A 26536-nucleotide genomic window follows, 5' to 3' on the forward strand; every position below is an offset into this window, starting at 1 on the left:
TACATCCCCTCTGGTATGTAACAATCCTCTGGTATGTTACACCCCTCTGGTATGTAACAACCCTCTGGTATGTTACACCCCTCTGATATGTAACAACCCTCTTGTATGTTACACCCCTCTAGTATGTTACACCCCTCTGGTATGTTACACCTAATAAGTCCCTCTGGTATGTTACAACCTTTTGGTATGTTACATCCCCTCTGGTATGTAACAATCCTCTGGTATGTTACACCCCTCTGGTATGTAACAACCCTCTGGTATGTTAAACCCCTCTGGTATGTAACAACCCTCTTGTATGTTACACCCCTCTAGTATGTTACACCCCTCTGGTATGTTGCATCTAAAAAGTCCCTCTGATATGTTACACCCCTCTGGTATGTTACACCTAAATAGTCCCTCTGGTATGTTACACCCTCTGGTATGCTACACCTAAAAAGTCCCTCTGGTATGTTACAAACCTCTGGTATGTTACACCTAAAAAGTCCCTCTGGTATGTTTCAACCCTCTGGTATGTTACACCCCTCTGGTATGTTACACCTCTCTATTATGTTACCCATAAAAAGTCCCTCTGGTATGTTACAAACCTCTGGTATGTTACACATAAAAAGTCCCTCTGGTATGTAACAAACCTCTGGTATGTTACACCTAAAAAGTCCCTCTGGTATGTTACAACCCTCTGGTATGTTCCACCCCTCTGGTATGTTACACCCCTCTGGTTGATTCACCCCTCGGGTATGTTATACCCCTCTGGTATGTTACACCCCTCTTGTATGTTGCAACCCTCTGGTATGTTACACCCCTCTGGTATGTTACACCCCTCTGGTATGTTGCAACCCTCTGGTATGTTACACCCCTGTGGTATGTTACACCCCTCTGATATGTCACACCTTAAAAGTCCCTCTGGTATGTTACATTCCTCTGGTATGTTGCAACCCTCTGGTATGTTACACATAAAAAGTCCCTCTGGTATGTTACACCCCTCTGGTATGTAACAACCCTCTTGTATGTTACACCCTCCTGGTATGTTACACCTAAAAAGTCCCTCTGGTATGTCACACCACTCTGGTATGTTACACCACCTAAAAAGTCCCTCTGGTATGTTACACCCCTCTGGTATGTTACACATAAAAAGTCCCTATGGTATGTTACACTCCTCTGGTATGTAACACCCCTCTGGTATGTAACAACCCTCTGGTATGTTACACCCCTCTGATATGTTACACCTTAAAAGTCCCTCTGGTATGTTACACCCCTCTGGTATGTAACAACCCTCTTGTATGTTACACCCCTCTGGTATGTTACACCCCTCTGGTATGTTGCATCTAAAAAGTCCCTCTGATATCTTACACCCCTCTGGTATGTTACACCTAAAAAGTCCCTCTGGTATGTTACACCCCTCTGGTATGTTACACCTAAAAAGTCCCTCTGGTATGTTACACCCCTCTGGTATGTTACACCTAAAAAGTCCCTCTGGTATGTTACACCCTCTGGTATGTTACTTCTGTTACAACCCTCTGGTATGTAACACCCATCTGGTATGTTACACCTGAAAAGTCCCTTTGGTATGTTACACCTAAAAAGTCCCTCTGGTATGTTACACCCCTCTGGTATGTTACACGTAAAAAGTCCCTCTGGTATGTTACAACCCTCTGGTATGTTACACCTAAAAAGTCCCTCTGGTATGTTTCCCCCCTCTGGTATGTTACACCCCTCTGGTATGTTACACCTCTCTAGGATGTTACACCCTTCTGGCATGTTGCACCCCTCTGGTATGTTACACCACTCTGGTATGTTACAACCTTCTGGTATGCTACAACCCTCTGGTATGTTACACCCCTCTGGTATGTTACACCCCTCTGGTATGTTACAACCCTCTGGTATGTTACAACCCTCTGGTATGCTACAACCCTCTGATATGTTACACCCCTCTTTACAGTAGCTAGTATATTGGTACATAACTGTTGTAAATAAACCAACATATGTTTGTTTCATAATCATTATCTAAATTTAATTGAAACACAATTTTAATTCTGAAATCATCAATTTCTACTACCTTAGTAGCAATACACCAGCTTCACTGGCATAAATTGTATACATTTCCCAACCTTTTTTGTATTCAGCATGAGCTTTTAACTGCTTTAACTTTTATACACCCTGTCATTGTGTTATTGTGCTTTAGTAAAACGTTTGTATTCTTGACTTTTTATGTTTCTTTGTTAAACATGTTATATATGACCTGGCTCTGTACCTATACATTTAATCAATATGTTATGGTGCCATGGTAAAACGAATTGCATTCTCCTTTTTTCATCTTTGCTAATGTGCTTCGTGTACAATGTATATGCCTTTTTGTGTTTCTTTGTGACATATCTGTTTGTTTTATAGTGACTAAGATTAAGTGATTAGTGATTATAACATAACATGACTGCTGCACCCCTAATGTTGACATTTTTACCTTTTAAGTTTGTTTGTTTTGTGCACATATCGTTGTCAATATAATGGACTGTTATGCAACTGTCATACAAGTGAAATGTTAAGATAGCTATAAAACCAGCTTTAATCTACCATTTTTATATAAAAAGCCTGTACAAAGTCAGGAGTATGACCGTTGTTATCCATTCGTTCTGCATGTTTGAGCTTTTGGTTTTGCCATTTGATTACGGACTTTTAGTTTTGAATTTTCCTCGGAGTTCGGTATATTTTGTTTATTATTTTTTTCATATGTTCTTTAAAAAAACACCTTTTCAATCAACATGAAAATGACCTCAAAGGATCATATGTTGAAAAATTCATGTTCTCGTTCAAAAAGTATAAAATAGACAATTTCACAATACATTGACTTGATACAAAGTATGCTAGATACACTTACTGGAAATGTGAGGATATGATTGAAGCTTTAAACTTTCTGCTTGATAACATTTATGTACGTTTCGGCGATAAAGTGTATCGTCAGGTAGTAGGTATTCCTATGGGCACCAACTGTGCCCCTTTAATAGCAGATTTATTTTTCTATTGCTATGAATCTCAGTTTATGACCAAACGCAGTAAAGACCCATCATTGTTACATTTGGTTGATACATTCAAAAATACCTACCGTTATCTGGATAATATTTTTTCGTTGAATAATCCAGAGTTCTCTAAATATACTTCAGAAATTTACCCAAACGAACTTCCTTTAACTAAATCTAACATAAACAGCAGCAGTTGTCCTTTTCTAGATTTAGACATTTCAATTTCAAACGGGAAACCTCACACTAAAATTTACGACAAAAGAGACGATTTTTCATTTCCTATTGTTAATTTTCCTTTTTTAGACGACGATGTGCCTTTGGCTCCATCATACGGTGTTTATATATCGCAACTCGTTCGGTTTGCCCGTGTGTGTTCTGATGTCATAGATTTTAACGAACGTAATCAATGCATCACTGGTAAATTGTTGTGTCAGGGATTTCGATACCATAAATTACTTAAAACTTTTACTAAATTCTTTCATAGATACAAAGATTTGATTAGTAAATTTGGCTATACCTGTAGAAAGCTTATTAAAAATGGTATTTCTCATCCTAAATTTTATGGTAATATTGTACTTAAAGCGAGGAAATCACTATGTGATCCTTGTAAACTCATCGAACCTTTAAACAAACTTATAAGTAAGGGTTATCGTACCAATATTGTAATAAGATCTCTGAATATAGTTCACATTGGCACTAATATTGATATTGTCATTAGCAAATTAAAACGTAACTAAATTTCATTATCTTTTGAGGCGAGATGTATAGAGACACAGACACGTTAACTTTTATTTCTATAGAAGTCGCTCTTCACTATACTACTACCTGTCGATACATTTATTTTTGGCATTGCACAAGTCATGTCTTCTTTGACTATTAATGACGTTAAAATACTAAATCCTTGTGATGTGTTTTAGTCGATTTTAGTCTCTGATGCATGATTTTTTATTATTAATTGGTTTTGGCTTTTAACTAGCTGTCAGTAACTGCGAGTACTCTCAAATCGTATTTTCTTGTTAATTCGACCTGTTGATACTGTTTATAATGCTTTTTTGTTATTTTTTATTTATATGGATCTTGTCTGTACACCAGCTTTGATTATTTGTAATATCTTCAATTTTTCACTTATTCTTACAACATTTGTATAAACTTCAAGATTATAAAAAAACCGGTTTTTTTCTAAAGTGAACATTGATTGGTTAAATATTTCTCAGTCATGTCCTGTGTTTGAATTTGTTTGTTAGCTTTTTGGTCATGAATGTTTGTCTCTAATATTTAATTAACTGTGCATTTGTATTCAGATATCGCAGATCAAATTTATTCGTTCATTGTTTAATCATACGTTTTTTGATTGAGTGAAGTCTGCCAATTGATATTTTATCGTATGTTTTTCTTTGTTGTGATGTTATGCTATTGTTTCAGAAAAAGGGAGAAGGTTTGGATCCATTAAAACGTTTAATCCCGCTGCAAATGTTTGCACCTGTCCTAAGTCAGGAATCTGATGTACAGTAGTTGTCGTTTGTTTATGTAATATATACGTGTTTCTCGTTTCTCGTTTTGTTTATATAGATTAGACCGTTGGTTTTCCCGTTTGAATGGTTTTACACTAGTAATTGTAGGGCCCTTTATAGCTTGTTGTTCGGTGTGAGCCAAGGCTCCGTGTTGAAGGCCGTACTTTAACCTATAATGGTTTACTTTTTATATTGTTATTTGTATGGAGAGTTGTCTCATTGGCACTCACACCACATCTTCCTATATCTATATCAGTATTCCATGTGTTTTGTTAATTTGACGTCATCTAGTTAACTGTCAAGATGACCTCTTAACGTCATTTACCCGATAAACACACTACTATAAATATAAATAGATGTCGATAGCGATCACATGCGATTGGATTTTTCTAGATCTGTTCTAATGTATATTAAAGGTTAACAAATGGCGTGCTTAGTTTTTAGATATAGGTAGATGTGGTATAAGTGCCAATGAGACAACTACCAATCCAAGTTACAATTTATAAAAGTAAACCATTATAGGTCAAGGTACGGCCTTCAACACGGAACTTTGGCCCACACTGAATAGCAAGCTATTGAGGGCGCCAAAATTTCTAGTGTAAAACCATTCGAACGGGAATACCAACGATCTAATCTATATAAAAACGAAAATCGAGAAAAACTTATGAACCACATAAACAGACGACAACTACCGAACATATATAAGAATGCTGTTTTGTTGAAAGAATCTGTCAACGAAAGGATTCAATTGTTACACTTTTCATATAGGCATTCTTGTCATTTTATTAGCTAAATTCATGCGTAACCCACCTCCAACTAAGAGGTTAAATTGACGATCACATACATGCGAATTCAGTGAGGGTGAATACTTTATCAGCTATTTTTCTTAGCGTATTTTAACAAAACTGAATTAAACTGGGTCAAAAAAAATATTTACTATTTCACTATTTCACTTCTTAATTATATCTTTTAACTTCTGTCCTTTAAAGATAGACAACACTTATTTCTATAACAGTGACATTTTTCTAATATTTAACTCAAAATTTGTTCAAACAAGTTTTTAAATGACTCTTTTCACTGTAGTTATTTCATCAGAACTTTTATTTGAATGTTGTTTAAAAATAGTTAATAACAATTCTTTAAATTTGACAAAATGTTTTTTTTTTTATGTGATAATGACATTTTAATTAAAACCCAAGCTATCATAATTTGAATTTTATCAGACTTTTATGTATTTTTGAATTGCTTTTTACTTTCATTAATGACAGAGGAAACGGCATAATAGTTTATATTTCATTGAAAGGAAAAACATTTTGTTCATACACGCATACAACTGATATTAAATTATGAAGTTTTAAAGAAAAGACCATTTTACGCACGAAACAAATAATTAACAAACGAGTCGAATCGTTGATGTAACTTAATTACACATCAAAGAATGTATAACATGAAGACACATCCGTGACAACTATCAAGCAATATACAACTATTTGATTAAATGAAAGTTTAGAGTCAATCAAATTTTGGACAACTTATGTGAAAAAAAACATTAACGTGTTGCTTTGACATATTCAGCTTGTTGTAGGGTATACATGATACTCTGTTTTCCTAATGAATACTTTTACTTTCGGCAAATATGAAATAAGTAAAATCACAAAAATACTGAACTTAGAGGAAAATCTAATCGGAAAGTCCATACTCACATGGCAAAATCAAATAAAAGAACACATCAAAAACGAATGGACAAGAACTCATATTCCTGACTTGGTACAGGCATTTTCAAATGTAGAAAAAGGTGAATTAAACCTGGTTTTATAGCGCTAACCCTCTCACTTTGATGACAGTCTCATTAAATTCCGTTATATTTACAATGATGCGTGAACTAAACAGACATAATAAATAAAATTGTCAAAATATGGATACAGAAGTCATCATCGTGCAACAATGTTAAAAGGGACAATTTAACAGAACTCAAAAACATCTATCTACAAACGCATTCCTTGATTTGCTTGTCTGACGTCAGAAAATTTTATACGTCACATGTATTTGTCGTTCAATGTATATACAAACAATTTAAAATTTTCACATAGGCAATGTTAGCATACAGAGTTAAAAAAAAATCATAAGTATGTAAGAATTAATTTCAGAAATAGACCGAGATTTAAAATAGTACAAAAGTTGTATAGAATTTATGAGAATCCACAAATAGTTCATTCCACTACGCGATTGAATAATTTTGACGTTTGTGGTTCAACGTATTTTGTAATTCAAATAGAAATATGTCATAATGACATAAAATAAAACAATATCATACTGACGGGACTTTTAAAGTACAGAGTCACGTTATAAGAACCAAAGAAATACAATAAGTCGCATACAAAACACACTAGCAAAAAAAAAAAAGACAGTACACACACAATGACGGGATGTTTAAGTACCGATCCACGCCAAATGGATATGAACTCAGCTCTTGTAAAATTGGTATGTTTAACAGTATTTAGAATTTTGTTATGTATTTGTTGTATGTTAATCTACACATTTTTCTGTTATATTCATTATCTAAATAGAATCAAATAAATAATACTTTTGTAAATTCATTAAATTAAAATCCACCAAAATTTGGAGGAGTACCGGTTAAATTCAAGTGCGTTGAAAAAAAAATAATTTGGTTCAAATCTTATAGTAGCACCATCGTATACTATTGATATTGATCATGAACGAAACGTGTGCATCGTGCGTTTTAATTTGTATTCTAATCTCATTAAGGGAAAAGAGAAGATTTTGTGTTAACACCAAGCAGTAAATATTCCTGGTATACGAATGCAGCTAATCTTGTTATAATAAATTTGATTGGTTGGCCTGACAAATTTCAACGAACTATTTTTCTTTTAATTAAATGATTTTTAAATATACCATTTAGTGAAATGTCTTCCCAATCGTAGAAGGGGGCCGTGCAATATTTATCAGGCAGGTGGGATCGGTACAAATTCTGGTCTTGTCAAATTTATATTGATCTTACATAATACCAGGTTGTTGATTAGTTTGGTTTATTTCTGTCAAATTCTATGATCTAATGACAAGGTAAAACAAGATGCATCAAAGTCTAAAACATGTCTGCCTTTGCTTAAAAAAACATAATTTCTTTCTTGAAAATAAGATTAGATATAATAATAGTGACATTGTATATTTGAAATATAAAAACGCTCCTTTATTAAGACAATAATTGGTAATTCATTATATGATAATATGTTTACTAGTCTAAGAGTTGTTGTTGCTTAATCTAAATTATTCCCTTTATCTTAAATTAATAGTGCATTTTGAAAATTATATACAAATTGGATATTTTGTTAAATACATATTTTGGATTCGTAACGATAGTTTGAATAAATCTTCATGTCCTATGGGCACAAAAGGGGAAAAGTGGAGACCCTATGCCTGAGAAGTGGATGACACATTTGTTTGTCCTACTATGGTTTGCACCGGTCCCTACTGCTTGATAAAAGTTGCACGGTTCCTTATGCAGACACGACAGTATTGTAATAAACGATGTTTATTTGAAGGTAAAAATTATGGTACTAGTTCCTATATCACGTTCCAAGTAAACGATATTGACAACCATCAAAACGCAACAAATGAAATGCTTCTATCGCCCAAATACAACACTATTACTGTCACTTTAAAAAGTCAAAATTGCGTACTTATATTTTTTGAGATACAGCCCTATCTTGACCATGATTTATGTTAAACACCTCTTTCAGTACCATTGGCTATTTTGTGGCGGTCAGTTTATCTTTACTGAGGAAGTCGTAGTGACCAAAGAGACTCACCGAATTTCTGTTGGTAAACGAACAATATTAGTCGATCAATATAAAAGGCCCTAAACAGACTAAATGTTATAAAGCAAATCTGAATGAGTCGTCAATCTTCCTTATTGATATCACGTGATTTTCACATAAACATTTCTTTTTTTATGCAGAAATTATCCTAACGGGATTTTCAAAATAAAATCCAGAGGTTTTATCGGTCAAACCCGGGATTTGCTGCAACACAGATTGATACAATTAACCGCGGAAAAGTGTATTAAGTTATACAACAAAACATTTGTTTAGGTCATTTCAAATAATAAAGCACCTAGTACATATATATTTATAGTGCGCATGATAATTATAAACAAAACTATACATAGAGTAATATAGGAAGTAAAACAATATTTGTTTCTATATGATACAGCATTGCATAACTTCCTTAATATCCATCTCGCCTATGACTTATCCCCGACTTTTTGTAATGCGGCTTCCAATGAATTAAAAAAGATATTTGAGGCGTCTGCAGTCATAGACGTCGCGGACTAAATGATTATTTGGCTCCTGCATTTTTGAGTTTATGACAACGTGCTAAGAAATTTATTATGTTATAATTATACAAAATATAGGTAGACAAATTCATTTTTTGCTTTTTTTTGTACTTCCACAAATAAAGTCTCTTTTACACCACTTCTATGTTAAATCAAATGGTACTGTTGCTGTTTCCCTTTTAGAAACAGTTAATGTTTGCCATCTTAGCTATGTCGATATCTTTAAAAAATACTTTGAATTTTAACCACTAACGTTTCAAGTGGCGGATGTAAATTGAAGGATAAAAATTATATATGCACACTTTTCGAACTTTTTCTTGAGCTCGTACAAATAAATGTTGTAATTTACGACAATGTACATATATTGATTATCATCGTAGTTATATAATTCCAAACGGACTTATAGATTACATTTTTTTCAATTTGTAACACAGAGAGATATCGCACCAAAGGTTCAGCGATACTGAAAAGAAAGATGTATTATAACATATTATCATTTTGTTCAGGTAATGCAAATGTGGTATGGAATTATTCACAGTGAGATACTTAGGGAAATGATAATTTGCTAGAATTTTAGTAAAATAGCCTTTTATTGTTACTGCTCTTCTGCAATAAGTAAGAATTCAGTGCACCCTGGATATAATCTACTGATCCTTGCTTCAATGAGTATCAGACATTAATGTAGAGAAAATAGCCATCTTGAATATCAGAGTAAGAAATTAAATAAAAAAAGACAGTATTAATGCATTATGTTTCAATGTTTAATGAGATATTTTGTTTTAATTACATCACAAACAAAAAAACAACACTCATAAAATTTTCACATTACCGCAATTGCCGCAAGTTTCCAATACAATGTTGTTTGATGTTGCCTGGGTTTACTAGATTTATGGATCATTTATTGCCGTTATAACAGTTTCCACAATAGCTGCATACATTGATGTTTTTAACGCACGCATTAAATCAAGTTAAATTTGAATTTTATTTTTAACAACTTTACATGCGTTACAGTTACGTCTTCACGTACCATTTTAAATTTAGAACAATATTACACATTCTCGTTCAGATTATAAGTAATTGAGAAACAGGTAGTTTTTATTTGTGTTCCATGTTGTAATTAAACTTACAATACAGATGTAAGAGTGGTTGATCAAAGACAAAATCTTGACTTTTTTGTCATTTAATGTTTTGATGGGAGAGCGTTTGATAGTCACTATTCATATCTTCTTTGGACTCGTGACGATTTAGAGATTGACATTTGATAATGACACTAGTTTATTGATATGATCGTATGTTCGTAATGTGTTGATGTTTGTTCTATTTTCTATTGGTAATGTTCGTGTCTTCTAGTTTGAGTAAATCAAACATCATCTTATGTATACCCCTTTTAAGATACAATTACAAACAGGACACATTTAAAGAATTGACAGATACAAATAGGACGGCGATGTTGTTGTTGAGATACATCTATTTGGACAACACAGGGCTTTCTTACTTGTTATATGATAGTCAGTCGAGAAAAGCCAACCAGCTTGTTCTTTAGTATGGTTATTATATCTCATCTGCTTATTTAACATAAAATATTTGCGCGGCGGAACTGTTTAATTGTTATGCATTTTGTGTATTTAGCACCTTTCTGCTATCTCGAACGTGTGCAATTTGCAGATATTTGTCTTTGTGTACTTCTAACCTGTTTTATATGCACATGTTGCTTTACTCTGTTTATCAATTGTATATGTAGTGATATCTGCTGCTTTCTTTTACATTGTGTATGTTTTGTGTGATATGCTTCTTTGCTTTTTATATTAGATGTGCCTTGTGTGTATTAATACATGCTGCGTGTGTTTGCTTTGGCTATAGTTGTTGCATATTAATCTGCCGCTACTCGATCATTGGGTTTACTCTGTTATTATATACTATTCAATTAAAGAACTCATGCTATTTCCTTGTAAAATCAACAAATAAAACAATTCGATATCGTGGAGTTCTAACTGATTTGATAAATCAGATTTTATCTGCTTCACAGTAGTAAATAGTTTTGATGATTGAAATTTAGTCAAGTTAACTGTTGATATTTCCTGACATTCGGAGAGTCGTAATTAGAAACCTGACTAGAATTCTGAATCACCAGTGGGAGCCCAAATCAACCATTGCGTAAGACATTATCCATTTATATGGACATTGTATTTAACTGTATTTAATGATTCGCTATCCTGGCAGATTACGCGGGATAATACAGTGCATTAAACAAAAGCGATGTGATTTTCGTTAAGCACATGACAAGATTGCTTAAGGCTTGAGTAAACATGTTGCGCTGTCAATATTGGTAATTAAATTTCTGTGTGAATTTTACAGCTGGATGTCTTATAACTACTACAGAGGAGTTAATTCGCCTCAGATTTAGTCATGTTTACAGTACGTTCAAGGTCCTGAACTTTTGTGTAAAACGGAATATTGTGCCAAAAATAAAGTGGACATTCAATCAATTTTTTTTAAATAAGTTGTTCTAAGCATGTTTTAAGTTATAAAGATTTGATATATCAAAACAGGTCTTAAATGAATTTAAATGAGAACATTAGTCACTAAAAATAGTTAAAAAAACAAACAATGTCGTTTTCTTTTCTGTGGCAGTCGTAACTTTCAAAGACGAATTTTTAAATTAGTATAGCATGTGCATCATCTGCAATACTGCTAATGTAATAATATAAAAAATAAAATCATAAAGATAAATTTGCTTTCCATCTATTTTAACCCTTCTCCAGAGTTTTAAGCTTTTAATCATACTGTCTGTATCAACTTGTTTTAGTTTGTTTGTTGGTGTTTTGTGAAATTTTCAGTGTACGTGGCTATATCATTCAGATCATTTGTTTTATCCAAACTTTACATAAAAACAAATGCCTGTACCAAGTCAGGAATATAACTGTTGATATCCCTTCGTTTGATGCGTTTGAGCTTTTGGCTTTGCCATTTGATTAGGGACTTTCCTGTTGAATATTGCTCGGATTTAAGTATTTTTTTAATTTTTCTTGTATTAGTAAAGAAGCCGTTCTGTTCTTGGGGAAAATTGTGTTTTTTTATATCAGTTTACGTTTGCAGCAACAAATCCGTAATATGTCTTTGTCAAGTACACTTTATTTATTTTCAGACATGATATGATAAACAGCTTATTGCATTTTATTTGTCTATTGATTATAGTCGCATACGACCTCTGTGTGACCCCTTTTATTTTGATTGTAATAGTTGGGTGCTGTCTTGTTGTTGTTAAAAGTATATCTTTGGTATAAAGCATGCATACCAATACATTATTTATTGCTGTTAAATATGAAACAGTGCATTTTGTAGACTTGTTTATTCTTTATTGCGTGATTCTTGAACGAAATTCTCTTCCATTTCGTTATCTCAACAAGCAGACGACAGGGTCACATGCACTTTTCTTGCATAGACTCACTTATTTACAAAACACATTTAAACGGAAGAAATTCCGTCTAATATCAGATAGCAATTAATCAAATGATATAAGGTAAAGCTAAATAATGCATAAAATATTTGCGCTGCTGAACTGTTTAATTGTTATGCATTTTGTGTATTTAGCACCTCTCTGCAATTTCGAACGTGTGCAGTTCGCAGATATTTGTCTACGTTTACTTCTAACCTGTTTTATATGCACATGTTGCTTTACTCTGTTTATCAATTGTATATGTAGTGATATCTGCTGCTTTCTTTTACTTTGTGTATGTTTTGTGTGATATGCTGCTTTTTTTTATATTACATGTGCCTTGTGTGTATTAATACATGCTGCGCGTGTGCGCTACTCTGTGTTTTGGCTATAGTTGTTGCATATTAATCTGCCGCTACTCGATCATTGGGTTTACTCTGTTATTATATTCTATTCAGTTAAAGAACTCATCCTTTTTCCTTTTAAAATCAACAAATAAAAAAATTAAATATCGTGGAGTTCTAACTGATTTGATAAATCAGATTTTATTTGCTTCACAGTAGTAAATAGTTTTGATGATTGAAATTTAGTCAAGTTAACTGCTGATATTTCCTGACATTTGGAGAGTCGTAATTAGAAACCTGACTAGCATTCTTAATCACCAGTGGGAGCCCAAATCAACCATTGCGTAAGACATTATCCATTTATATGGACATTGTATTTAACTGTATTTAATGATTCGCTATCCTGGCAGATTACGCGGGATAATACAGTGCATTAAACAGACGCGATGTGATTTTCGTTAAGCACATGACAAGATTGCTTAAGGCTTGAGTAAACATGTTGCGCTGTCAATATTGGTAATTAAATTTCTGTGTGAATTTTACAGCTGGATGTCTTATAACTACTACAGAGGAGTTAATTCGCCTCAGATTTAGTCATGTTTACAGTACGTTCAAGGTCCTGAACTTTTGTGTAAAACGGAATATTGTGCAAAAAATAAAGTGGACATTTAATCAATTTTTTTTTAATTAGTTGTTCTAAGCATGTTTTAAGTTATAAAGATTTGATATATTAAAACAGGTCTTAAATGAATTTAAATGAGAACATTAGTCACTAAAAATAGTTAAAAAACAAACAATGTCGTTTTCTTTTCTGTGGAAGTCGTAACTTTCAAAGACGAATTTTTAAATTAGTATAGCATGTGCATCATCTGCAATACTGCTAATGTAATAATATAAAAAAATAAAATGATCAAGATAAATTTGCTTTCCATCTATTTTTACCCTTCTCCAGATCTAGAGTTTTAAGCTTTTATTCATACTGTCTGTATCAACTGGTTTTAGTTTGTTTGTTGGTGTTTTGTGAAATTTTCAGTGTGCGTGTCTATATCAATCAGATCATTTGTTTATCAAACTTAAAAACAAATGCCTGTACCAAGTCAGGATTATAACTGTTGATATCCCTTCGTTTGATGCGTTTGAGCTTTTGGCTTTGCCATTTGATTAGGGACTTTCCTGTTGAATATTGCTCGGATTTAAGTATTTTTTAAATTTTTCTTGTGTTAGTAAAGAAGCCGTTCTGTTCTTGGAGAAAATTGTGTTTTTTTTTTATATCAGTTTACGTTTGCAGCAACAAATCCGTAATATGTCTTTGTCAAGTACACTTTATTTATTAAGACATACTATGAGATGCAGCTTATTGCATTTTTTTTGGTCTATTGATGATAGTCGCATACGACCTCTGTGTGACCCCTTTTATTTTGATTGTAATAGTTGGGTGCTGTCTTGTTGTTGTTTAAAATATAGTTTTGATATAAAGCATGCATACCAATACATTATTTATTGCTGTTTAATATATGAAACAGTGCTTTTTGTAGACTTGTTTATACTTTATTGCGTGATTCTTGAACGAAATTCTCTTCCATTACGTTATCTCAACAAGCAGACGACAGGGTCACATGCACTTTTCTTGCATAGACGCACTTATTTACAAAACACATTTAAACGGAAGAAATTCCGTCTAATATCAGATAGAAATTAATCAAATGCTATAAGGTAAAGCTAAATAATAGTGGGGTTTTATCAGAACTTATTATAAAGCGGGAATGGAATCTTAGTTGAGTCGTTGTGATAAAATATTCAGGAACTATTTGAGCAATAAGAAAACTATCTGTAGTAATTGGATTTTGTGTTATTGCAAATAGGTCTGTCAAATACTTTGCCATACTATTAATTCTTAAATTACAATCTAAATCACCAACTGATAGAAAACGTTTTCCCCATCACAAATAGCTTAATGTTTTGGAAGCACATGGACTGATATTCCATTTTCCATTTTCCATTTTGCGTGTCACGTGAAATGGATTGATACTGATATGTTGTCATTCTCAGCATCGTAGTAGCTTTTCTACCACAGGAATAGATAATTCAACTTCTTCGTTCATTTGCCCTTTTAAACTTTGATTTATTTTTATTCGAGGGTCACTGATACGTCTTTTGTAGACGAAACGCACGTCTGGCGCACAACATTTAAATCCCATTATAAATGATGAGTTATTAATCTATATTATGATACTGAAACTACACATATTCTATATGTTTCTATCATAAATTCTGCTGTAGAAAAATGTCTGCGACTAAAAGGAATGAAATTGTTTATGAAGAGCAAACTGTGCGACTCTCCACTCCAATTTGTTCTAGTTGAGTTAACATAGTCTCCAGAACTAAATATTAATGAAGCAACACACACTGCTTCAATCGCCACGTTTCCTAGATTTAATATTAAATTTCGAACAGCGGTATACTACTGTTGCCTTTATTTACTATATTTATACATTGAATTTCATATAAGAGGTGATGTCAGTACCATTATTTATGATAAACGAGACAATTTTTATTTTGAAGTTATCAATTATAAATTTCCCCACCTTAGCCCCAATATAACAAGTCAACCTGTATATTGGATATATATTTCCAAACTCATTCGGTACTCATCTGCTACTCAGACTTTTAATTAAAAAAACGTCTTGTTATTGAAAAACAAGTGCAAGACCTTCTGCATCAATATAAAGTATCAAGTTGATAATTACAATCTCTGTTTCGAAGTATTTATTAAAGGTACTGCCGTTATTTATGATCTCAAATAGCCTTTATTGTTCATTCAATGTTTTTAATATCCTCTTAGCTTGGCTCAGTATTTATACAGCACGCTATTTCTTTTTATTGCGCTTTGTTTTGTTTTCATGTTTTTCATTTTTGGTAATGGGCTTGTCTATAGAATGTATATATATATGTTTATAGGTATAAACAATTGCAGTTTTCATCCAATACAATCATAAGTTTAAACGTTGTTTTCAATTTAGACTTGTTTATATTTATTCCGTTTGGGCTTTTATTATTTTTTCCCTCCGGTTAATATCACCCGTTGAAAATTCATGAGTCTATCCTAAATTCAGGTAAATTAAATGGCCTTCTTAATACTTGTCGTTTCCTTACATCACTGAAGAGACATTAATTGTCGAAATCCGGATATGGCGTAAAAAATTTAGCACCTCATGTTGTGTTTAACCATCTTTGTCACAAGTTTATTGTTTTATACTTGATATTAAATTAATATAGAGATCCATATTGTTACACCTTGTGATCACTTTATTTGGTAATCGTAAATGGCAGTCAGCAAGGTTTTAGAACATTAGTTGTACGACCTCTTTGTCAAATGCGTTTCGTTACAATATATTTTGCACTCTTTTTGTCATTTGGAAAGTGTTGTTTGTGCTGTATTTAGAATCCTGTACAACACAATTTGTTTAATGCACACGTATAAAAATTGCGATTTTTTATCCAAAGCAATCATAAGTTTTGAACGTTGTTTTCAATTAAGACTTGTTTATATATATATAGTTATATACAAAATATATGTACGTCTGAGCCAGTGACAACTCTACAACAGATTTATCCATCGGATCACCAGCAGTGATGGTGATACATGGCTGTGTATATTATGTATATACAACTCGTCTAATTATCAACCCAACAATGATAGATCTGTAAATTTGCTTTCGCAAATTTTTTGTTCTTCCCTCGCTGGGATTCGAACCCATGCTACTGAGATATCGTGACACCAAATCGCCTGCACTGTAGCCGTCCCACTACACCACACGACCAGCTGGGCTTCATAAAATTGAATCTTTCGGTGGCCGGGTACATTATATATATTTAATATATATAGGACTCGGAACCGCGATGGTCACGCTGAAGAGCGATGGTCCACGCTAAAGTGCGTTGGTTAACACGCTGAAGTGCGATGGTGACACTGTGTCGTTACCTTGTTGATAACTACGCAAAACTGCGATGGTAGTTACGCTGAAGTGCGATGGTAGTTACGCTGAAGTGCGATGGTAGTTACGCTGAAGTGCGATGGTAGTTATGAAGTGCGATGGTAGTTACGCTGAAGTGCGATGGTAGTTACGCTGAAGTGCGATGGTAGTTACGCTGAAGTGCGATGGTAGTTACGCTGAAGTGCGATGGTAGTTACGCTGAAGTGCGATGATAGTTACGCTGAAGTTACGCTGAAGTGCGATGATAGTTACGCTGAAGTTACGCTGAAGTGCGATGGTAGTTACGCTGAAGTGCGATGGTAGTTACGCTGAAGTGGGATGGTAGTTACGCTGAAGTGCGATGGTAGTTACGCTGAAGTGCGATGGTAGTTACGCTGAAGTGCGATGGTAGTTACGCTGAAGTGCGATGGTAGTTACGCTGAAGTGCGATGGTAGTTACGCTGAAGTGCGATGGTAGTTACGTTGAAGTGCGATGGTAGTTACGCTGAAGTGCGATGGTAGTTACGCTGAAGTGCGATGGTAGTTACGCTGAAGTGCGATGGTAGTTACGCTGAAGTGCGATGGTAGTTACGCTGAAGTGCGATGGTAGCTACGTTGAAGTGCGATGGTAGTTACGTTGAAGTGCGATGGTAGTTACGCTGAAGTGCGATGGTAGTTACGCTGAAGTGCGATGATAGTTACGCTGAAGTACGATGGTAGTTACGCTGAAGTGCGATGGTAGTTACGCTGAAGTGCGATGATAGTTACGCTGAAGTGCGATGGTAGTTACTCTGAAGTGCGATGGTAGTTACGCTGAAGTGCGATGGTAGTTACGCTGAAGTGCGATGGTAGTTACGCTGAAGTGCGATGGTAGTTACGCGCTGAAGTGCGATGGTAGTTACGCTGAAGTGCGATGGTAGTTACGCTGAAGTGCGATGATAGTTACGCTGAAGTGCGATGGTAGTTACGCTGAAGTGCGATGGTAGTTACGCTGAAGTGCGATGGTAGTTACGCTGAAGTGCGATGGTAGTTACGCTGAAGTCCGATGGTAGTTACGCTGAAGTGCGATGGTAGTTACGCTGAAGTGCGATGATAGTTACGCTGAAGTGCGATGGTAGTTACGCTGAAGTGCGATGGTAGTTACGCTGAAGTGCGATGGTAGTTACGCTGAAGTGCGATGGTAGTTACGCTGAAGTGCGATGGTAGTTACGCTGAAGTGCGATGGTAGTTACGCTGAAGTGCGATGATAGTTACGCTGAAGTGCGATGGTAGTTACGCTGAAGTGCGATGGTAGTTACGCTGAAGTGCGATGGTAGTTACGCTGAAGTGCGATGGTAGTTACGCTGAAGTGCGATGGTAGTTACGCTGAAGTGCGATGGTAGTTACGCTGAAGTGCGATGGTAGTTACGCTGAAGTGCGATGATAGTTACGCTGAAGTGCGATGGTAGTTACGCTGAAGTGCGATGGTAGTTACGCTGAAGTGCGATGGTAGTTACGCTGAAGTGCAATGGTAGATACGCTGAAGTGCGATGGTGGTTACGCTGAAGTGCGATGATAGTTACGCTGAAGTGCGATGGTAGTTACGCTGAAGTGCGATGATAGTTACGCTGAAGTGCGATGGTAGTTACGCTGAAGTGCGATGATAGTTACGCTGAAGTGCGATGATCTACCTGTGACAATGAGTAACAAACAATATGTATATTAGCTGTTAAAATAAAACAACATCATTTAGATTTTACCAAAGTAGCTTTTAATTTCTGTTTAGTTAAAAACAACTTTAAAATTTTGCATTTATTTTCGTATGGAGTCAGAAATTATGGTGTGCAAGGGTGAAGAAATTTTTTTAAATGATAGAACTGGTCACGTTTTAAACCAAAAACATTTAAATTTGCTAAATCGCCGCTTAGGATAATAAAATAAATTGGGAAGTACACATAGGGACCAGCCATGTTAATTTCGGCTAAAACATACTGTAGAGTAGGACTAAGCAACATTACAGTAATTTGATATGGTAAAACCATTGCTAATACAGTAAGTCATTTGATATTTAAATTGTCCACAGCAATTTGTGTAAAGGTTACTTGAAGAGAATTCAAAATAAACATTTACAAATGTAGATCAATACATTTTATTTGTTATGAAAAAGTTTGCGACATACTTTCGAACACTGAATATCTCATCTGCAAACCAAGTTCATCATTTTGCCGGTTTGTTATCCATAACTCGACGCCTGACATATTTTCGAATATTTGTGTAAACTCCATCTGAACTGCTTAAAACTGTTTGGGACTTGAATCGTTCACCGTCCGGCTTTCAACAATTAGAAAAGTCCATACTACATATGCCATTTTGTTTTACTTACTTTTTTCCGAAAGCAATCTATGTACTAGAAAAAATATTTACGCCAGAGTTTTCTATATCACAAATAGTCAAAACATTTACCAAATTTTTATCATTGGTACAAGGACTTCATTCGTAAATATAAATCTACATGCAGACATCTTATACGTTCAGGTATTTCAAATCCAATCTTTTATGGTAATATTCTTTACAAAGCACACACATGTCAGCATTTATCTTATAAGCTCACAAAACCTTGGTTTATACTAATTCAAAAGGGATATAGTTATGATACTGTTGTCAGGTATTTACATATGGCATTAGTTTGCTTTACTATCGATTCACTTATAGGGTCATTGCATCGGAAATAAATACATTTATTCTAAAACCAGTTGTTGGCATGATACGGGTTATATTCCGCTCATATATTTTATGATGGAAGGATACTAAATCACTAACGGGAGGGATTGTGCTTGATATTCATATGATGAAGACAAAACATTTCAAACAGTTTAGTTGGGATCCAGAGCTGGCGTGTCAGTAACTGCTAGTAGTCCTTTGTAAATGTGTGTATCAGTATTACTGTGCGTTCGTTTTTTCTACATTGGTTTGATGTATAGAGGAGGCTTGAGATATCAAAATAAATGTTTAACCCTGCCGCATTTTTGCGAGTGTCGCAAGTCAGGAGCCTCTGGCCTTTGTTAGTCTTGTATGCTTTTTGATTTTAGTTTCTTTTATATAATTGGGAGTTTAGGATGACGCACATTATCACTGAACTAGGACATATATTAGTTTCTTAGCCAGCTGAGGTACGTCTTCGGGTGCGGACTTTTGTCGCTATATGGAAGACCCAGTGGTTGCCTTCGGCTGTTTTCCGCTGTTTTGTCGAGTTATTGTCTCTTTGACACATTCCTCATTTCCATTTTCCATGTTTTGTAATTGTTTCATAGTGATTTAGATTATTATACAATGTTAACTGATGTTCCCAAATGTTGTTTTCTGTGATAAACATGTAACGTGGCTCGGTACTAATATATCCCGTCAATGTGTTTGCATTATCTTTCATTTTTGCTGATGTGTTTTGTAAATTCGTCTTTTTGTGTTTCTTTGGTTCTGATAACGTGACTCTGTACTTTGAAAGATCCTGTCAGTATGTTATTGCTCTATAAAATGTCTGTATGTTTATTTCTATTATAAATTAGGAGGAAAAAAACGTTGAAACACAAACGTCAAAATTATTCAATCACGCAGTGGAATGAAACATTTGTGGACTCTTATAAATTCTATAGAACTTGTAAATCTCGGTCTATTTCTTATATTAGTTCTTATATATATTCTAATTTATTTTAACATACTTATGATGTTTTAACCCTGTATGCTAACATTGCCCACGTGAAAATTTAAATTTGTTTGTAAACATTGAACGACAAAAATATGGGACGTCTAAATTTTCTGACGTCAGACACAGCAATGAATGTGTTTTTAATTTGATAGATGCTTTTCTGTTCTGTTAAATTGTTTCTTTTAAAATTGTAACACGATGATGACTGCTGTACCCATATTCCAGACACAGCAATGAATGTGTTTTTAATTTGATAGATGTTTTTGTGCTCTGTTAAATTGTTTCTTTTAAAATTGTAACACGATGATGACTGCTGTACCAATATTTGACTATTTTACTTTTTATGTCTGCTTAGTTCACGCATCATTGTAAATATAACGGAATTTAATGACACTGTCGTAGAAAGTGAGATGTTTAGCGCTATAAAACCTGGTTTAATCCACCATTTTCTACATTTGAAAATGCCTATACCAAGTCAGGAATATGACCGTTGTTGTTCATTCGTTTGTGGTGTGGTTTGTCGTTTGATTTTGTCATGATTAGGGACTGACCTATTTGATTTTTCTCTAAGTTCAGTATTTTTGTGATTTTCTTTTTAATATTTTTCCTATCAAGTAAAGTATCTTTGTTTTGCGCACACATTGTTGTCAATATAATGAAACAGTTTGCGACTGGTATACAAGTGAGATGTTTAACTAGCGATAAAACTAGAAGTAATCGTATTGTTCTACATACATACATGCCTGTACAAAGTCAGGAATACAACAGCTGTTTCCATTCATTTGAATGTTTTTGTCTGAGCTTTGATTTTGCCATTTGAAAAAGGACTTTACGTTCTGTTTTTTGTTTTTTGTTCGGTACATTTGTCAATTTTATTTTATTTTTATGACATGTTGTTATTAGTAGAAATGACAGTAAGTGCGTAGAGAAATAAGATTATATGGAAAGATTGTTATGTTGAGCCTTCATTACTGTCAGACAAAATGTTTTATAATTCATAATCATGTATACATGATATAGTTATAAATTGGAATGAACAAGAGATAAAATATACTAGGATTGATTTTATCATTTATAATACAAAGTCAGAAATATGACAATTGTTATCCCTTCGTTTAATATTTTTATAAGCTTTTTATTTTGCCATTTTACTTTCCATTTAGAATTTTCTTTTGAGTTCTGTCTTATTAATTTACTTTTTAAATGACTGACTGACAAATGAAATACTCATATTCAGATGGAAACTATAACAGTATACTAGTCAGACAGAAGACCCATGTTAATTGCAATGGAATATAAAATAACTTTTTTCGCGTATGTGTTTTTTTTTTAAATTTAGCACACGATTGAAAAAGGGAAACACATCACATATTATAGAAAAACAACGAAACAACAGAAATATTGAGGTGCAATAAACAAAATAATTAAAAAAACGACTATGCAACGTTTTTACACCTGCAATATTTTCTGTACATAACCTTTAAGGAAAATAGTGGGTTGAACCGTGTTTTATGGCAATGTTAAACAAACGCTAAAATGACAACATTAGAGGAATACAATACAAATAAATGTAAATAAAATGATATACTAGTACATTTTAACAATAACAACAAACCACTTAAATAATTTAGGACAGTACAAAAATCTGCATAATGAAATTAAGAACTGTGCGTCACACGAATGTATCAACGCCAAAAAAAAAAAAGGAATTTTCTCGTTTAGGCTTAAATCGATTACCCTGTTGCAAATATAACCCCAAATATATTTTTCGTTTCTCAGGTTAATAGAAATTTGCAGCCCAATAATCATGTTTCATTTTTAAACTCTCGAAAAATGCTGAATCATCCAAATTCAAGGAAGGCACCACGTGAGCCTAACATTTATATCCTGTTATAGATAAAATCAAATTTGGTATGAGTGCCAATGAGAACAAATTCATTCCAAGTCACAATGTGTAAAATTAAACCATTATATGTCAAAGTACGGTCTTCAACACGGAGCCTTGACTCACAGCAATCTAGTGTACCAACAACATGTTCTTTCTTAGCACACATGTCCAAGTCTAACTTTAGGTAATATTAGAGGAATAATTTTGGTTTTTTTTTTTTAATATACAAGCCTTTCCAGTTTTCATAATTTGGCCACGATAATAACAACAAACACCTTAAATAATTTAGGACAGTACAAAAAACTGCAAAATAGAATTACGAATATATCAACGCCAAAAAATGCTAGTTACCCTTGACATTTGTGTAAAATGGTTTTGAAATTGTAGATCATGTTTACAGATTTATTTTATGAATTTAAATGTCCCTCTGGTATCATTCACCCCTCTTTAAGTGGTTTAGAAATCCCGTTTCCCTAAATTATATTGAAATAATGAAGTTATCCAATAAATACAAAACACTATGCTTGTTTTCTGTTGTGTTGGTTTTCTTTACTATAAAGGTAGTCCACTGGCTGCAAATGTGTTCACAAAAGAAGAATAGTAAAATGTTTAAATCTTTCAGACAGTTATGATAATCAATTATCGGATCATATTGTTTTTGTCTGGGGTTCAAAGTGCTTAATCATTAATTTTCAAAGTTGAGTATGTTAATCGTTTGTTAAATGTCATTGTCTGTTTGTCTTCGACTTATGAATTTGAACTTCCCTTTGTTATCTTTTGTCTTCGACTTATGAATTTGAACTTCCCTTTGTTATCTTTTGTCTTCGACTTATGAATTTGAACTTCCCTTTGTTATCTTTTGTCTTCGACTTATGAATTTGAACTTCCCTTTGTTATCTTTTGTTTTCGACTTATGAATTTGAACTTCCCTTTGTTATCTTTTGTCTCTCTTTTCCATTTTATTTATTTCTCTTATATATTATGTGATATCGACGATAAGTTTGTGCAATTTGGTTTTATTTTACACCATACTTTATTCAATATGTGTACTTGAAATTTTACAGTTATTATACACAATGTTCAAATATGAAAATTATTTACATATTCAAAAAACTTTATTTAAAAAAAAAATATATACAATATATTACACCAGATCTAAAACAAAAGTTTTATGTAAAATAAGTTTCGTTAAACCTAAGTCATATTTATTAATACGATAAAAAAGCTGTCACTCAAATATAAGTGATGATATAGCAAACATAAGGTGTATTTTCTTACCAGTGATTGATCAAAAACCTTAACTTATTCGGTATTTTTCATCTTTTTGGACATATCTATTTTTCAACAGATCTGTTTTTTATTCCATCATTTAATCTATCTCTTTCTGATATTATATATTGCAACACTTTGTTATTACAAGATGAAATTTCAATATATGCAAATGATTTTTACAAGTGGTAGATTGTCAATAGACATTACTTATTGCAAGTTTTTAATTTCAAACTTAAAAAGTTGATTTCTTTTTATACATATGTACATTTCAACCTTGATGTAAAGACAAACATAATCCAAATAAAGAACAAATATTGTATTTCATTGTATGTTAACACCTACAATCGTGTTACATTAATGCATAAAATGACAACACAGGAATTCAAATAAACCCTTTCAGACTGTTGGATTTTACACAATCTACATTTTCTCCTTCTCTTCCCATTACATTGTCTCATCCGATTACATTGTCAACTTCTTATAACCTCAATCTAATGAATTTGAGATCGATCATAAGAATAAGAATCTTTCCCGTCCTAACAAAATGCTTTTTATATAAGTAAATGTCTTCAAATGACAGGCAATACAAGCAGAGAAAAGGATGTCGTTTATATCCTTTCATCAGCATGACTATATGTTCCAAGTTTTGTTTTTTTACAAAGTACATTTGTTTCTGTTTACGTCATACAGAATGATACCAATTGAACTTGTATAACACGTTAGTCTCCCACTGATCGTATTTTTCCTCTCGGAAGTTCTAAGTCCACTGATCGAATCTTTCCTTTCGGAAGTTCCTAGTCTTCTATCAGACAAGCAACATGACATTATACTTAAAGAAGTAAAAAAAAAACAAGATAAATTTATGGTCAGAATTGACAACCGACATTAATTAGCTGCAGTTCAACACATTTTTCATTTCTATTCTAAAATTTTGATTGAAGAAGGCGTAGATGATAGGATTTGCTACGTTATAACTAAAGTGCATATAAAATAAAATGATATTTCCACCGACTGCACGCATCGCCATTAACCATGCAGGCAAAAATGCAATGATAAATACTACAGTTACTATAAATAAAATTACTGCTGTTTTTATGTTGGCAACTCTGTGTTTTTCTTTCAAAGATTTAGACCGGTTTTGGCGAGATTTCTTTTCTGGAATCTGTTGCATTTGAACCGTTTCAACTTCTCCGTTTTCTGCCATTGTAAGTTTAGTTGTAACTGCGCATGTGTGTGTTGTAACAGTCTGATGTGATGTATTTTGACCGCCATTTAAAAGTCTATTTTTTGATTTTTTTGAACGACGAACTGCTAAAGACCGAAACACAAGACTATAAAGAATAAAAACTAAAATTACCGACACCAAAAATAGAGAGGCACAAAATTTCTGGAAAACACTTCGAACACTCCTATTTATGTATATCTCGTTAGGGATACATAAACCTTTCATCTTAGAAGCATCCATAAGTTCAAGTGTTTCTTTGTTGAATGTTTTATTTTCCTCGATCGATGACAAAGTATTATTGACGGTACCAGAAGGAAAAGTTGTTCGTATCCACTCGTCTTTCAATGCATTTACATTTCCATTAGAAGATAGGAAAGACGAATTAGATTTTGTTTGAGTTTCATTCACTTTCTTATTGCCTTCATTAGGAACTCCGTGAACTAAAGCGGTTATTATTCCTAAAACTGCGGCAAGTAGTAAGAGAAAAGCTATAGTCTTCTTAGCCATTTTTACATCGAGAGTGTGATTCCAAGGTCGGCATATTTTAAGGTAACGATCAAATGCAATAACGACCATGATAAAGGCTGAAAATGGCACATTAAATGTTATCAAGAACTGGTATATCTTACAGGCTGTGTCGTACTGGATTCGTTTTGACACATACTCTACTACGATAGTGTATGGAATGATAATAAGGCATGTGAAAAAATCCGTTCCTGCCAAGGTCAATATAAAAATAGTCGTCGTTGTCTTTTCGCGTTTCCGTGCGTACACATATATCACTAAAGCATTTCCAATAGTACCAGCAATACTAAACAGGGCGAGCATACTCATCACAACTATAATTGCAGGGTAGTCTTCGTGTAACTCTAGACCAGATTTACCTTCGCCAATCATGTTTTCGAAAATCTTTAGCCTAAAAACAAAACAAATACAAATTATGATAATTTTATAAACAGATAAAAGAGGACGTACGATATAAATACGAACGTAAGACACACATGATAACATACGAATTAAGATATCCAACAACAATATGATTATTTGGATTCAAAAATATGTTTAATCGATTTCATTGGTCGAAAAGTGACCTTATCTTACAAACAGATGGGCGCAGTTATAACCTGTATAAAATGGCCTTGTAATCAATAAGATATGTATCTCAATCAAATTACTCATAAGGTTTTTTGATATCTTAATTCGTATTTTATTATTTTTGTCTTATAGATATTGTTTTAGGAAGTCAAACGTCAAAAGCAGCAAAACCTGACAAAAGTTTAAGATTTGTTCATTAATATCTTCATATGAACTAATGACTTACCTAAAACGATATCTAAATGTCATATACATTTTCTAGTACAAACATTGTTATTAAAAGGCATTGTTGATAGGACCTAACCTATACCAAATTGAAAAATAAAACATAAGTCGGTTATGTCAATTTTAATAAGTGTATGCCGTCACAACTGTCATTCATATTGTAAAGTGTGATATATTAGAATACTTTTGAAACTAATGAGGAAATTTTGCTACTTTTTGAAATTTCATACCAGTAATTGGAGTTCTTATCACACCTTTCCTTATAAACAGTACAATAGCATTATAGACTTATTAACTCTTCTACCCAAAAATTAAGATCAGACCAACAAAGTTAAAAAAAAAAAAAAAACACTAGTAACTTATTTCGTGTTAATCTGAAAACATGTCTTAAAGAACCTCCCGTCCCCCTCCTTCTCCCCAAAAAATACTTTCCTAAAATTGTATTTGTTATTTTTTTCTTATATAACAAATGTGCAGTTGTTTTTCCATCTTTAACCAAATCGAACAAATGTAATGACT

The 26536-nt window shown here is 33.4% G+C and overlaps 1 protein-coding gene across 1 annotated transcript in view; it reads right to left on the minus strand.

Moving 5' to 3' along the window:
• Positions 1–23209: 23209 nt before the first annotated feature.
• The window catches only part of LOC139501000 (cholecystokinin receptor type A-like), a 31598-nt gene continuing 28271 nt past the window's right edge, over positions 23210–26536 (minus strand). The window contains exon 3 of the mRNA XM_071289942.1: positions 23210–25613. Coding sequence (XP_071146043.1) covers positions 24362–25613 — 1252 coding nt within the window. The 3' untranslated portion in view covers positions 23210–24361. The remainder of the gene's footprint in view (positions 25614–26536) is intronic.

Source organism: Mytilus edulis, chromosome 13, assembly GCF_963676685.1.
Source record: "Mytilus edulis chromosome 13, xbMytEdul2.2, whole genome shotgun sequence".
Lineage (NCBI taxonomy): Eukaryota > Metazoa > Mollusca > Bivalvia > Mytilida > Mytilidae > Mytilus > Mytilus edulis.